At 41.5% G+C, this 14,528-nt stretch overlaps 1 protein-coding gene across 1 annotated transcript; it reads right to left on the bottom strand.

The window, feature by feature from the left end:
* Positions 1 to 1,027: 1,027 nt before the first annotated feature.
* Positions 1,028 to 10,683, bottom strand: LOC122555282 (oxytocin-neurophysin 1-like). Its single transcript, XM_043701121.1, has 3 exons — positions 10,521 to 10,683; positions 4,582 to 4,786; positions 1,028 to 1,574 (listed from the first exon to the last, which is right to left on the bottom strand). The coding sequence occupies exons 1-3, from the start codon at positions 10,638 to 10,640 to the stop codon at positions 1,411 to 1,413; spliced, it is 489 nt and encodes a 162-aa protein (XP_043557056.1). The 5' UTR covers positions 10,641 to 10,683; the 3' UTR covers positions 1,028 to 1,410.
* Positions 10,684 to 14,528: the final 3,845 nt, after the last annotated feature.

Genomic DNA, 14,528 nt, shown 5'->3' on the forward strand with positions numbered 1-14,528 from the left:
GAGCACTTCGAAGAAACCCATGCAGATATGGGGAGGATGTGCAAACTCCACACAGACAGTCGCCCGAGGTTGGAATTGAATGTGGGTCCCTGGCACTGTAAGGTAGCAGTGCTAACCACTGAGCCACTGTGCTGCCCCTATATTAGTCAGGGGTAAATATAGGGTAGGGCAATAGATCTGGGTGAGTTATTCTTTGGAGGGTCGCTGTGGACTCATTGGGCTGAGGGGTCTGTTTCCATACTGTAGGGAATCTAATCCAATCTATTCTCATAAAACCTCTCAACCATTGGTTCAACTTTTCTACCAACAAGATGAATTCTTTATCCCCTTTATATCTACAAGGCCACAATACTTTCTGAACAAATCAGTGACATGATCAAAATTTGTCTCTGATAAATTTTCTTATCTAGTTTAATTCAAAAGAGAAGTTCTAACTAAACTCCCCCAGTGCCTCCTCCTCATCTTCACCCCCATCTCAAAGAAGGTCAGAGTCACTTGGTGAGATAACTCATCCTTGGTGCTCCGTTTACTCTAAATTTGTGACAATGTTCTCACTAACATAGCGATACAAAAGTGATTAGATTAGATTAGATTAGATTACAGTGTGGAAACAGGCCCTTCGGCCCAACAAGTCCACACCGACCCACCGAAGCGCAACCCACCCATACCCCTACATTTACCCCTTACCTAACACTACGGGCAATTTAGCCTGGCCAATTCACCTGACCTGCACATCTTTTTTTGGACTGTGGGAGGAAACCGGAGCACCCGGAGGAAACCCACGCAGACACAGGGAGAACGTGCAAACTCCACACAGTCAGTCGCCTGAGGCGGGAATTGAACCCGGGTCTCTGGCGCTGTGAGGCAGCAGTGCTAACCACTGTGCCGCCGTGCCGCCCACTGATGTGAATCAGTGAATGCTTTTCAGAATACGCTTTATGCTCTTTATCTGCCTTGTACTCGATCTTTAATCTTGTTCTCAGATAAATAAACACTCAAAGACAATACAAAATACCACCATTTTGAATTGCAGTTCCACCATTAGCAAATAGGAGTTTATTTTGCTATGTATATACACATGCTTCTTTAATGTTTACAAGTTACTGAAGAAATGAAAAGCAGCTTAAACTATTTGATACTATTAACAAAATTTACTTGAAGAAAAGTTAACTGAAGTGACATTTGACAAAGTATAGTTACTACCTTCAAAATAAATATTGAGATTGACATACTGTTAGTATTAGGTAAGTACACTCGATAGCATTCAGATATATCGTTGTCATAGAATAACATGCACTGTTTATGGCCCTCTTATTAAAACCCCCTGCTCCATACCTAGCTCCTGCCTATACTCCAAGTGTTGCATGTTCTCAAAGGCAGCAAAGAGAGGGCACATTTGAATACATGATATTATATTAGCTGCTGTTTCTCTGCAGGCTGCCTGTTAGAAAGATGCATTAGTCTCAGAAGGAGGTCAGTTGCAGCACTGTCTAAGGGGCTTAAGTTTCTTTCCATGGGTGAGTGTTTCCCTTTATTCTCATTTCCCAGACATGTCGAGTCTGCAGTGCAGGTTTCTAGAAAAACAAATGAAAAACATAATCAAGATTTTCATTTCTTTGTTTCTTGCTTTATTAAGTAGATTAGAAAGCATCTAGCAGAAAGATCATATCTATTTCTTCTGCAATCTATGTGTTAAGGAGAAGTAGGAGGATAAATGTAAGGACCCGATCAGTTTTGCAAGGTGCTACATTCAGCAGGACCGAGGGTTAATTCCCAGACCAGAACTGCTTGTTGGTTGCTGATAGGTCAGTGAAATGTTTGCAATGAAGAAATGCTGTTGAGACAGAAAGGGTGATAGAAGTTACAGTGTATGTATAAGAAACATTTTGGTATACAGTACACAGATAATTTGAGATATGACATGGCAGGCAGAGCACACTGGGAGGAAATGTGATTTTCCACATCAAGTCCTCTGCATTGGGGGATTTCCTCACCACCCATGTGAGGACTATTAGCGCTGAATTGATTTTTGCTTCAGTTGGTTTACAACCCCAATATTGCATGATTACACGCCAACCAGAATGGTAAAAGTTGAGCCAGGTGGAACTTGCTCTTTTCTGATCCAGCAATTCCTATGTCTAGGGAGATATTGGTATCGTGATCATGTAATTGGGAGATAATGTTATTGTGGTAATGTCACTGGGAGATATCGCTATCATGGTAATATCACTGGGAGATATTGGTATTGTGGTAATATCACTGGGAGATATTGCTATCGTGGTAATATCACTGGGAGATATTGGTATTGTGGTAATATCACTGGGAGATATTGGTATTGTGGTAATATCACTAGGAGATATTGGTATTGTGGTAATGTCACTGGGAGATAATGTCATTGTGGTAATGTCACTGGGAGATATTGGTATCGTGGTAATGTTAATGGGAAATATCGCTATCATGGTAATATCACTGGGAGATATTGGTATTGTGGTAATGTCACTGGGAGATATTGCTATCATGGTAATGTCACTAGGAGATATTGGTATTGTGGTAATATCACTGGGAGATATTGGTATTGTGGTAATATCAGTGGGAGATATTGGTATTGTGGTAATGTCAGTGGGAGATATTAGTATTGTTGTAATATCACCGGACTAGTGATCCAGAGACCAGGTTAATGCTCTAGGCTCACAGCTTCACACCCCTACAGCAGCTGGTGGCATTTAAATGCAGTTAATTCATAAAAATATTGAAAGCCTGTCTTCCATAATGTCAACTATGACATTTACCAAAGATCCCCAGACAGCACCATCCAAACCATTGACCAATTTCATCTAGAAAGTCAAGGGCACCAGATACAAAGGAACATCACCACCTCTAAGCTCCCCTCCAAGCCACTCACCACCTGACATTGAAATATATTACCTTTCTTTCATGATTGCTGAGTTAAAATACTGAAGTTTCCTCCCTAAGTGCATTGTGGGTCAGCTCAGCGACTGCAATGGTTCAAGAAGGCAGCTCACCACACCTTCTCAAAGGCAACTAGGTGTGGGTAATAAATGCCCACATCCCATGAGTGAAAAAAAACAAAAATATACTTCAAATGGGTGGCACGGTGGCACAGCGGTTAGCACTGCTTCCTCACAGCACCAGAGACCCGGGTTCAATTCCCGCCTCAGGCGATTCTGTGTGGAGTTTGCACATTCTCCCCGTGTCTGCGTGGGTTTCCTCCGGTGCTCTGGTTTCCTCCCACAATCCAAAAATGTGCAGGTTAGGTGAATTGGCGAGGCTAAATTGCCTGTAGTGTTAGGGGAATGGGTCTGGGTGATTTGCGCTTCAGCAGGTCAGTGTCGACTTGTTGGGCCGAAGGGCCTGTTTCCACACTGTAAGTAATCTAAACCTTTAAAGGTAAATTGCAAAAGGCCTATTTTATCCATTGATACCACAGGTAAAAGTTACCCTGAAAAAAAAATTGAACCCATCTACTCCGAACCCAATTTTCAGTTCAAACTACGTTTTTTTCACCCAAATAAAACAAAGGACTGCAGATGTTGGAGATCTGAAACAAAAGCAGAAATATCTGGTGAGAGAGCTCAGCAGGTCTGGCAGCATTCTGGGACAAAGCAAAGAAAATCTCCTTCCACAGAACACTGCCAGACTTGCTGAGCTTGCTCACCAGACGTTTCTGGGTTTTAGTTTTTGCCCACCAGTTTGGCTTGATGTGAGCAGAGAGCCAGCTGTTACATCAGGAACGTCCAAAAAGGAGTCAACCATTTTGCTTTTTGACCTCTTACTCAATGAAATTATTAACTCCATATAACTGCCTATTCACCATATCCCCTTGACATCTTCAGAAAGTAGAAAGCTCAAGTTTAAAGTTGGAAATTGATTCCTGATCAATTGTATTTGTGGAAGAGACTTCCAAGCTTTTATTTTGTTTTGCTTGAGAAGAAATTTCCTTTCTGCATACAAAGTGTTTCCTAACGTATTCCTGAAAAGACTCCCTATTGTTTATAACAGTGTATCTCCTAGCTCATGACGTCATTGCTGCTGGCATCAACTTGTGCCAAGAACAGAAGATGGCACCTATTCTACCCATCAGCACACTGGTGCTCCCACTGACATAGTGATTGTGTACCCAGTCACTTTCACCATCTCACTGGCCATATGCAGAACACCCCACTCCTGAACTCTCCTGTTCCTTTCCCTCTAGCACCTTGCTCTCTTACACATGGAGAACAGGAAAGAATGGCAGAGTGTGGGAGGCAGTCAGGAGCAGGATGGCCAGGGAAGTAATGAGCAGGACAGTCAAGCATTAAGAGTGTGGGGTAGTGAGCATTTGAATGATATAAATCATTTCCATAAACATACATTATTGGTTCTGTTCTTTTTAAAGCACTTTTACATCCCTTAATATTATGGATGGCCCTATTCTTTGACACAGAAGATAAAATCGATGATTATTCTTAAAGTTGAGTTGGATATTCTTGACTGATGAGGGAGTTAAAAGGATTAGGGTGTCAAAAGGAAAATACAGACTTGATCTTATCAAATCACTGAGCAGTCTAATCCATATCCTACCATCAGAGCAGCAGATTCCCATTGAGGCACACTTCCCACCATTTCCACCACACGGTCTTCCAGCAAATTCACAAGGTGATGGCAGGTAATTCTCTTCCTGACACCTCAAGGTCTCTGAGGTTCCGATGTAGCAGCCGATCTCCTCCCCGCAGCAGATGTTAGCTCCAAAACAGCGACCTCTGTTCTCAGGGCCACAAGGCATACACTGGCAAAGGTTAGAAAAAAGGGAAACAGGAAAGGTCTTTGTAAAGAAAACTTAATTTTGACTACAGCCATGGAGAAAGTTCACTAAGCTCTGGTTCTACTTTATCCGTTGCCCTCAATTAAAACTCGGGACAAAGTGAGCTGCTAAGATTGCTGCTAAAATTTACCTACAAATATTACTCACCTCATAGACAATACTCACAGGTTCATCCATTGGATACAACATGGCAGCTGCAAGAGGGCATTTTGCATATGCTTGGGATCTCATGTGTCTTCACCCTTGCTTAGTTTGGACATAGCCACACAAGTTAGGCAGCTATTGTTGACGAATCCTGTACAGTACTGGGAGGGATTGACTTGTTCTATTAAACTTCAATGGAGGAATCTTTAACATGGCTACTGATGGTGTAAAACGCTCAGAGAGCTCCTCCCCATATACTTTGCAGCACTTCGCCAGAAAATCACCTCCGTCACTCAGCAGCAGCATATGTTAAATGAAGAACTCCTTTATGAGAGGAACACAGTTCCACCTTAATCTCTAGACTGACTCGGGTGATTTGTCCCCCTTTCATTCCAGCTCGTGTCAACAAATACACTCTTGCAATTTTTGAAACTGCCTTTTCTCTTAAAAACTTGTTCAAGCAATTTGAAGGTTCACAGTTTGTCAATGAGCAATTTCTTTTATTACTTCAGAGATAAGACTGTAACACAACCCATAAGGGCTTAGCTATAACAGATGAGTGAGAGGATCTTCACAGTATCTTCACAGTTCAGCAGAATAAGTGCCTGCAGATACAAACCTGGCTTCTCTACAGTATAATGGTACACCAATGGACTACTTGTTATACATGACAGGATAAAACCTGAGGAACCACTAATACACTTAGAGCCATGGTCTTCCTGTTTGCTCTCTGTAACTAACCCACCTCAGTCAAACTCTTAAATGATCTCTTTTGTATCATAGGAAAATGCAGCAACAACTTACATTCGCGAAATCAGGATAGAGTCAGATAGCACGAAATAGATCAGTTGGTCCAACTCTTCGGCGCCAATGAGACATCCCAATCTGACGCAGTCCCATTTGCCAGTATTTGCCCCATGTCCCTCCAAACCCTTCCTATTCATATACCCATCCAGATGACTTTTAAATGTTGTAACTGTGCCAGCCTCCACCACCTCCTCTGGCAGCTCATCCCATTCACGCACCATCCTCTGTGTGAGAAAGCTACCCCACAGGTCCTTTTAAATCTTACCCCTAACATCTTAAACCTATGCCCTATCCTCCATCCTAGGAAAAAGACCTTAGCTATTCACCCAGTCCATGCCCTCATGATTTTATAAACCTCTATAAAGTCACCCATCAGCCTCGGATACTCCAAGATGTCAAAGTGCTTTGGAAGAGATCCTTTTTTAAAATTCATTCATGGGATGTGGCAGCACTGGCTAAACCATCCCTATTTGCCCAGAGGGCAGTTAAGAGTCAACCACCTCATTGTGGAACTAGAGTCACATGTATGCCAGACCAGGTAAGGGGGATGGCAGTTTCCTTCCCTAAACGGCATGACTGAACCAGATGGGTTTTTCCCAACAATCAATAAATGGTTATCATTAAGCCTTCAACTCCAGACTTTTATTAAAAGCAAATTCCACCAACTGCCATGGCAGGATTCAAGCCTGGGTCCCCAGAGCATTACCTGGAATCTGGACTAATAGTCTAGTGATTGTGTCACTAGGCCCTTCTGAGAAAAAAAGTAAAGGGATCAAATGAGGGAGGAGAGGAGGAGAGAAGCTTAACTTTGAGAAAAGCAACAGAGAAAAACTGAAGGCTTCAGACGGTAGAGAAGGCGACTGAAGAAACTGTTGGTGCAGGTTAGGATATATGCTTTAAGACCATTCTCAGAATAAATGAGAGTCAGGGTGGGTAAAGAGAGATTTGAAGCTGAGCAGCAGGATCGTGAAGCCACTTTACTAGCAACATTCAACACAGGAGATGGTCTACAGAACTTTTACAGCTGAATTAGCTGAAGATTTTAATGGATCAAGTGAAAAGACTTTTAATAGCAGATCATGGAATCCTAGGTCAGCCTATCATCAATATACCAGCCCTTTGAAAGGTCAATCAGTTAATCCTCCCTTGCTGTTTACATGGTGCTGTATTCTTTCCTCTTCAATCATTTAATCTAAGCGCCTTTTAAAAGCTACTATTAGACACATGTGGAGAAAGTGAGGTCTGCAGATGCTGGAGATCAGAGCTGAAAATGTGTCGCTGGAACAGCGCATCGGTCAGGCAGCATCCAGGGAACAGGAGAATCGACGTTTCGGGCATAAGCCCTTCTTCAGGATTCCTGAAGAAGGGCTTATGCCCGAAACGTCGATTCTCCTGTTCCCTGGATGCTGCCTGACCTGCTGCACTGTTCCAGCAATACATTTTCAGTATTAGACACATGTGTCCCACCCTTTCAGGCAGTAGATTTCAGATTATAACAATTTGCTGTAGGAAAACATTTCTCCTCATCTCACCTTTCATTTTTCCACAATTACATTAAACATCTTCGAGTTATGGACTCATGTTTGGCACAGAAGGAGATTATTTGCCCACTGAATCCATGCCAGCTCTCCATGGAGCAACCTAGGCAGCTCATTCTCCTGCGCTGACCCTGTAGTCATGTGTTTACGTAAATGATTTGGATATCAATCTAGCAGGTATAGTTAGTATGTTTGCAGATGGCACTAAAATTGGAGGTGCAGTGGACAACGAAGAAGGTTACCGCAGAGTACAATGGGATCTTGATCAGATGGGCTGAAGAGTGGCAAATGGAGTTTAATTTAAATCAATGTAGGGTGCAACATTTTGGAAAGGCAAATCAGAGCAAGATTTTTACACTTAATGGGAAGGTCCTGGGGCGTGTTGCTTACCTTGGAGTGCAAGTTCATTGCTCCCTGAAAGTGGAGTCACAGGTAGATAGGATAGTGAAGGTGGCATTTGGCATGCTTTCCTTGATTGGTCAGAGTATTGAGTACAGGAGTTGGGAGGTCATGTTGCGGCTGTACAGGACATTGGTTAGGCCACTGTTGAAATATTGCGTGCAATTCTGGTCTCCCTTTTATCGGAGGGATGTTGTGAAACTTTAGAGAATGAATCATAGAGATCAGTAAAGCTTTATAAGGATATTGCCAGGGTTGGAGGGTTTGAGCTATAGGGAGAGGCTGAATAGACTGGAGCTTTCCCTGGAGCATCGAAGGCTGAGAGGTGACCTTATAGAGGCTTATAAAAGCATGGGAGGGCATGGAAAAGGGTAAATAGACAAGGTCTTTTCCCTGGGGTGGGAGAGTCCAAAACTAGAGGTTTAGGGTCAGAGGAGAAAGATATAAAAGGGACCTAAGGGGTAATGTTTTCACACAGAGGGTGGTACACGTATGGAATGAACTGCCAGAGGAGGTGGTGGAGGCAGGTACGATTACAGCATTTAAAAGGCATCTGGGTGGGTATATGAATAGGAAAGGTTCAGAGGGATATGGGCCGGGTGCTGGCAAATGGGTTGGACTGAAGGGTCAGTTTCCGTGCTGTACACCTCTATGACTCTATGACTTTATAAGTTTTTATTTTCAAGTACCCACCTAGTTTCATTTTGAAATCGGTCACCATCTCTGCTTCTGCCACCTTTGTGAGCATTGTGTCAAGTTCATTGCCACTTTGTGTATAAAAAAGTTCTTCACATATTCTGAACCACTCATCCAAAAACCTACTAGGAACAGTCTTTCTTGCCTTCTTAACCTGAACCTGTCACAATCTTGTACATTTCAAATAAATCTCTTCGCAATCGCCTTGCTCCCAAGCACAGCAACCCCAGATTTTCCAGCCAACCTTGTAGTGAAAATTCTCCATCCCTGAACCATTCTGGTGAATCTCCATTGCAACATCTCAAAAGGACTCACATCCTTCCTAAATTGTGGGAACTAGAACTGGAGCTGAAAATGTGTTGCTGGAAAAGTGCAGCAGGTCAGGCAGCATCCAATGAACAGGAGAATCGACGTTTCGGGCATAAACCCTTCTTCAGGAACTAGAATGGACACAGGTTGGATCCTAACCAGAGCTTTATAAAAGGTTCAGTACAACTTCCCTGCTTTTGCACTTAAGGGTCTCTTCATTTATAAAGGTCTTGATAGCTTTCCTACAGTCTGGTGCCCAGAATTCAAAATAATACTTCACTAATCAGTTACTAGTAATAGTTTAGCAAAGCCTCTTTACTAATCTACACATCTACTTATAAAGCTAGGGATCCCAAATATGTTATAAATTATAATATGTGCAATAAATATTTTATAATTTGTTTTAAAACCTCTATCATCTTATTCTGCCAAAAGTAATTTATTAGAAGTTGATGCTGGACTAAATTGGGAAAGTGAAAAGAACACTCTGTGCCAAGATCCTGAGAGATGGAGCCTTTATCTTTGCCTCCTTGGGCAATTCAAACAAACCCAAAAGACAACATTGAAAATCGTAAAGCTGATTCCAAACAGCCAAACGCATTCAACTCTGTGTGCTTACTGTTGCCCTGCCCTCAATCCTTTCCCTTTCTGCAAATCAATCTTCTCCTGGCTCCTCAATAATACCTGTGTGCGGACAGAACTGTGACAAATGGAAACCAAAACAGGAAAGTTTATGGTCTTAAACATCAAACATCAAACAGCCCAACACAAGAAATACATGATTTCTCTCCAATAACACTAATGTTCTGACTCAGAAGGGTTTGCATAAACCTTTTGTTTTGAAATTTAGAAGATGTCCTGAGGGAAGAAAGGGTTTTTCTTTGAAAGATTTGAACCATTCTTCAGTGGATTTGAGTGCTGCACTGTAACTCTGACATCGTGAAAGCTATGCTTCATTTACAAGTGATGAAATCTATGAAGACAAATGATGTGCCACAATTTACATTCCATGCACTCACTACATGTTCGCTACACCTTATTTGCATGTGACTCCAGCTAATTTTGATAAAGTGTTTTAACTTCACATTTCTGTCATGCCTTTGATATTGCCATGCATTTATTTAGTGAAACAAAGTGAATTGTTTCAAAGTAAAATGCTTGTTGACAGATTCAATATTTCCTTACAGACTAAGAAATCCTGCCAGTTTTTTGTCAGCTTACTAAAGTTAAGCTAGTTGAGAAAGAAAATTGAAATAAGCAGGAACAGGTTCTCCCTCAATCTGACATTATTTTGCTTATGCCACAATCTCAGCTATTTGAATAACATTGGCAATTATTTACGTTCTTGATCTTTTTCCTCTTGTTTCCATTAGTCTATCGTAGAACTGGAGTTTGTGCTGTTAGTTAGCTATTTAATTTTTAGATCCAAGTGACACTTGTTAACACACATTTCTTGGAAAAACAAAAACATTTATCTTTCATATGAATTGAATGTTGAACCAGGTACCAGAAAATTAAAAGAGTTGCAAAATAACCTTAAACACAGGGAGAATATTTGTTTTTTTTTTAGAAAGCCCTCTGTTCTGACTTGGGGAGCAAACTTAGTGAAAAGTACCTAGTTCTGAATTCGTTACATATATTATTAACCCACATAGTCAGCTACAACTCTGAACAAGGTAAATGTTTGACATTAGCTAACAACAATCTGTTTAAACTTAAAGGTACAAGAATGCAAGTTTATGTTTATGTCATATGTAGGAGTTTTATAAAGCTATAGAAAGAGATTGAGAATAAATGGACCTTACCTGCCTGACATCTTCATCTGGAAAAGATCTCTTCCCGCCTCTGGGGCAGTTCTGGATGTAGCATGCTGAAGTGAAGGTCAGCAAGCAAAACAGGCAAACTGGGAGCGAGGGCTGAGGCATGCTGTTGACAGGCAATCAGCTGTTTACTGAGCGTGAGCTGCAGTGAGGAGTTCGGCTGGCTTTATATTCTCAAGCAAACCTATGGCAGACGTCATTGCATTCTGCCAATTCATCTTCTGCATAAATTGCTTTTTTTTTAAAAGAAACAAAATTGAAATGTCAACTTTAATTGCCTCCTCCCACTGTCAAGCACGTATATCTTGCTAAAGTCATCCATCACTTTCTTAGTAAGAACTTTTTAAAGTTTCAATAACCAAAGAAAATGAATGACAGTTTGCAACAAAAGAAAAGGAAATAATCTGAGACTGTGAAGGAGGTTGCCTGTCTTGGGTGGGGGTAGATATAGCTCCATTGCTCTTTGCTTCTTGTAAATAGCTAGTGTGACCTGTCAGTGGGAGCTTTCTGCTTATAATACAGAAGAAAGTCTGTGATCAATACAGCCCCAATGTCACAGAATAGTCAAATGTCCTAAATGCTCTTTTGCCTTTTTCAATGTTACTTTTCACAACCTTCTCTCAAAGATTGTTAACTTGAGATTGTTAGCCAATTAGTCTCAAGGTAAAGGGCCTGAATTTTATCTTGTACGGCTGTGTCTGTTGAATGACCTCGAGTGCAGAAAAATAAAGTGAAAACATCTCAATTTTAACAGATATCCTGTACAAAAAAAATCTGAAGCTGCATTTGAGTTGAGTTTTGCTTTTAATCCTCAGTAACACTTTGGATTAAAATTTCACAACTCCAGTGCCAATGCATGCACTGACAGTACGGATGCTGCCTGACCTGCTGTGTTTTTCCAGCACCACTCTAATCTAGACTCTGATCTGCAGCATCCACAGTCCTCACTTTTGCCTAGTGCAAACAATCAATCATGGCTGGCAGGGTACAGCTTTGAGGCCTGTAGGTGCACCAGGAGTGGCACTTTGCAACGTTTAACCCACTTCCCCATTCACTGTTAAGAGGCACGGATGGATGTTAATTGGACTGCCGACTCAGTGTTATGAAACCTTCTGTTCAGACAGCCACGGTCATCTAAGGTGGGGGTTGTAGTGGGAATGTCATAAGGTTAATAACACAAAATGCCAGCTTAGCACCTTGGGAGCCTGAATCCCACCACAGCAGTTGGTGAAAAACTGAACTCAATAAAATCTGAAATTAACAACTACTTTGATGTAATCATGGTGGACCCTTACAGGGGTCCAGGAGATGATGCAAATTATGTGAGGACTCTATCCTGATGTCACATCTTATAACTCCATTCCAGGTGTCAGGGTGAGATTCTTGTCAGGCTGCAATGAGTTGATGATTAAGGTGGATTATTGCGTGTTAACAATCTTGCCTTGATCAAGAAGCAGCTACCCATTGTACAAGCCGCTAGGAAGACACTGGGTGCTGAGAATTCTTAGTGCAGGAGTCAGAGTAGATTCCAGATCACTGCAAATAGCCTCCATGTTGGTCACCATACAGCAGAACCTCAGGGCACAATCCATGCATGGTCCTGGTTGGCATGGACAAGTTGTACCAAAGGGTCTGTTTCCATGCTGTACATCTCTTTGACTCTATGTTAAATCAAATTGCTGAGCTAATCCATTTCAGCCTCCTTCCGAGGTCCTCAGTGACAAAGATGGCAGTCTTCAGAAAATGTGATTTGCGACATGTGAATTTGGGAAATGGCTGAGGGCACTCGAGACTGCAAAGATTATGGGTCCTGACAATATTCCAGCAATAGTACTAGTCAATTCAGAACTAGTTATGTCTACATCCAAGCTGTTCCAGTATAGTTAGAACACTGGTATCTACTGGACAATATGGAAAATTGACCAGCTATGTCCTGCCCATAAAAGTCAGGAGAAATTGAACTGGGCCAATTAATACCTTATTGTCTTTCCTTAGCATTAGCATTATGATGTAAGGTGTTGTCAATGTTGTAATTGAGTGGTGCTTGTGGAGTCAAAACCTGCCCAGAACCACTTGGCTCTGGTTCTCTGCAGCAAACCCTGGACAAAAGAACTCAATTCCAGAGGTGAGAGTGACAGCTCTTTACATTAAGGCTGTATTTGACTGAGTGTGGCATCAAGGAGCCAAAACTGAAATCAGGGAGAAAGCATTGTGCTGGTTGGAGTCATGCCTATCACATTGGAAGATGCTGTGATTCTGGAGATTAGTAATCTTGGCTGTCGGCCACTTCTGCAGGAATTCCTCTGGCTGGGATGGGACGATTGGGCGCATCCATCCGGGTGCCAGTGTTTTGGCACGGCTGTTTGGGCGCCAGCTGATTTGGCGCCAGCCCCTTTGGCGACAGATGCTTTGGTGCTAGGAAAGAAATGTTCATTGATTCATCATCATTCAAAGGTAGAACTTTAAAAAGTTTTAAAACTGTAACTTTATTGAAAAATAAAAGCATTAAATCTGTTAATAACTAAAAACATTAAACCTGTTAATCACTAACAACTGTAACGTAGCTTTATTTAGTTCATTTAGTAATTATGAGCACGGTTCCTCAAGTACTCGATAACATCCATGTTTTCAAATCTAAGAACAGTTTCATGTATTCTTCTATCTGCATCTCTATACGTTTTTAGTTTCTGTGGTGGTTCATGCCCAGCTAGTAACCCTTCATAATATGCACCTCTACCTTTCTGTACTTTCCACAGGCCATCTATTAATTTCCATTTGGTGGGATGTTGCATGCTAAGTTCATATTGTAATCGACGGTGGGCTGCCTCCGCATGATTGTTTGTGCAGTCTTCCCGGTTTAATGTTCTCTGTTGAAGGTGCCAAGTCTCATGGAGAAATAGAGGAGTTCGTCTTCCATTTCCTTGTCTGTTTTGACGACCAACGTATGTATCTTCAAACCAGTTGAGTAAACCTTGAAGTTCTTGCAGCAGTTTGGTCGCTGGAGCATCCAGATATTCATCGATCTTGTTCAAAGGTACAAAGGCAAGGGCAATAATTATTCTAGCTTTTAACTTGAAATCAAGATCAGTGTTATACAAACTAGTAAACCCCAATCTAGCTAAATAAAACCTTTTATTTGAACATAAGGAAATATGTCCTTCATAGCACTTTAAGCAGCTTTTTCAAAATCGCAGACGATTGAAGTGGGTTTCAAATTGGGTTCCATTTCTTTCAATAACTTGAACATTCTCACATATGTCATGCATTGCTTTTTGGGCAAAAGAGCTTACACTATAGGGTGAACACCTCCGTGTTTTTTTGCCAGAATTACATAAATCTGAGAAAAGAGGCTTGGAGCAATGCTGAATGTGCCATATGAGATGTCACGAAGATTAATATCTGGTTGGGACCTGGTCCGCTATCACACAGTAAAAAATTTTCTTCCACACCTGGTTGAGGGACATATATTCTGTAGCATTCTGGCACAAATAATTGTTGCAAATCAGTTGGATAGGTGAGGGCGTTCATGACTGAATTACCCTTCTGTGTATTTTCCTCAAAGCAGACAGATTAGGAATGATGGCTAGACTAGGTTAGGTTATGTCTGTCATTCATTAACAACTACAGCCAGTGACTCAAGAGTCTCCTCTGCTCTCTTTTTTATTTTAGTTTTCACAAGTGTAACCTTTAATTGTGCAGCAGAAGCTTCATGTGAATGGCTGTTCAGCTCCCTCACCACCTCTCCAACTTTAGTATGGAGCCGTGCTTTGCACCGATGTTTTTGCTCACAACGCCAAAGTTTCAAGTCGCTGTCAACTTTGCTTGTTTTGTCAAAGACATAGAGGAATCCATTATGCGCAAACTTTTCTTTACCACATTTTGTTATTACCACCTCAGCCACCATATGGATAAAACGATTAAAAAAGTATAAAAAGATGGCAAAAGAACGAAACACTTGTGGCAGCGCACCCGCACTTAACTCAACTAAGGCTA

Source organism: Chiloscyllium plagiosum, chromosome 1 (genome assembly GCF_004010195.1).
Source record: "Chiloscyllium plagiosum isolate BGI_BamShark_2017 chromosome 1, ASM401019v2, whole genome shotgun sequence".
Classification (NCBI taxonomy): domain Eukaryota; kingdom Metazoa; phylum Chordata; class Chondrichthyes; order Orectolobiformes; family Hemiscylliidae; genus Chiloscyllium; species Chiloscyllium plagiosum.

Bases quoted from the DNA above. Each gene is read 5' to 3' on its own strand.
- LOC122555282 (XM_043701121.1), bottom strand. From the start codon at position 10,640: ATGCCTCAGCCCTCGCTCCCAGTTTGCCTGTTTTGCTTGCTGACCTTC. The intron at 4,787-10,520 runs GTAAGGTCCATT...AACCTTTGCCAG, and splicing joins CAGATGAAGATGTCAGGCAG to TGTATGCCTTGTGGCCCTGA. The intron at 1,575-4,581 runs GTAGGATATGGA...TTGTTTTTCTAG, and splicing joins GGGAATCTGCTGCTCTGATG to AAACCTGCACTGCAGACTCG.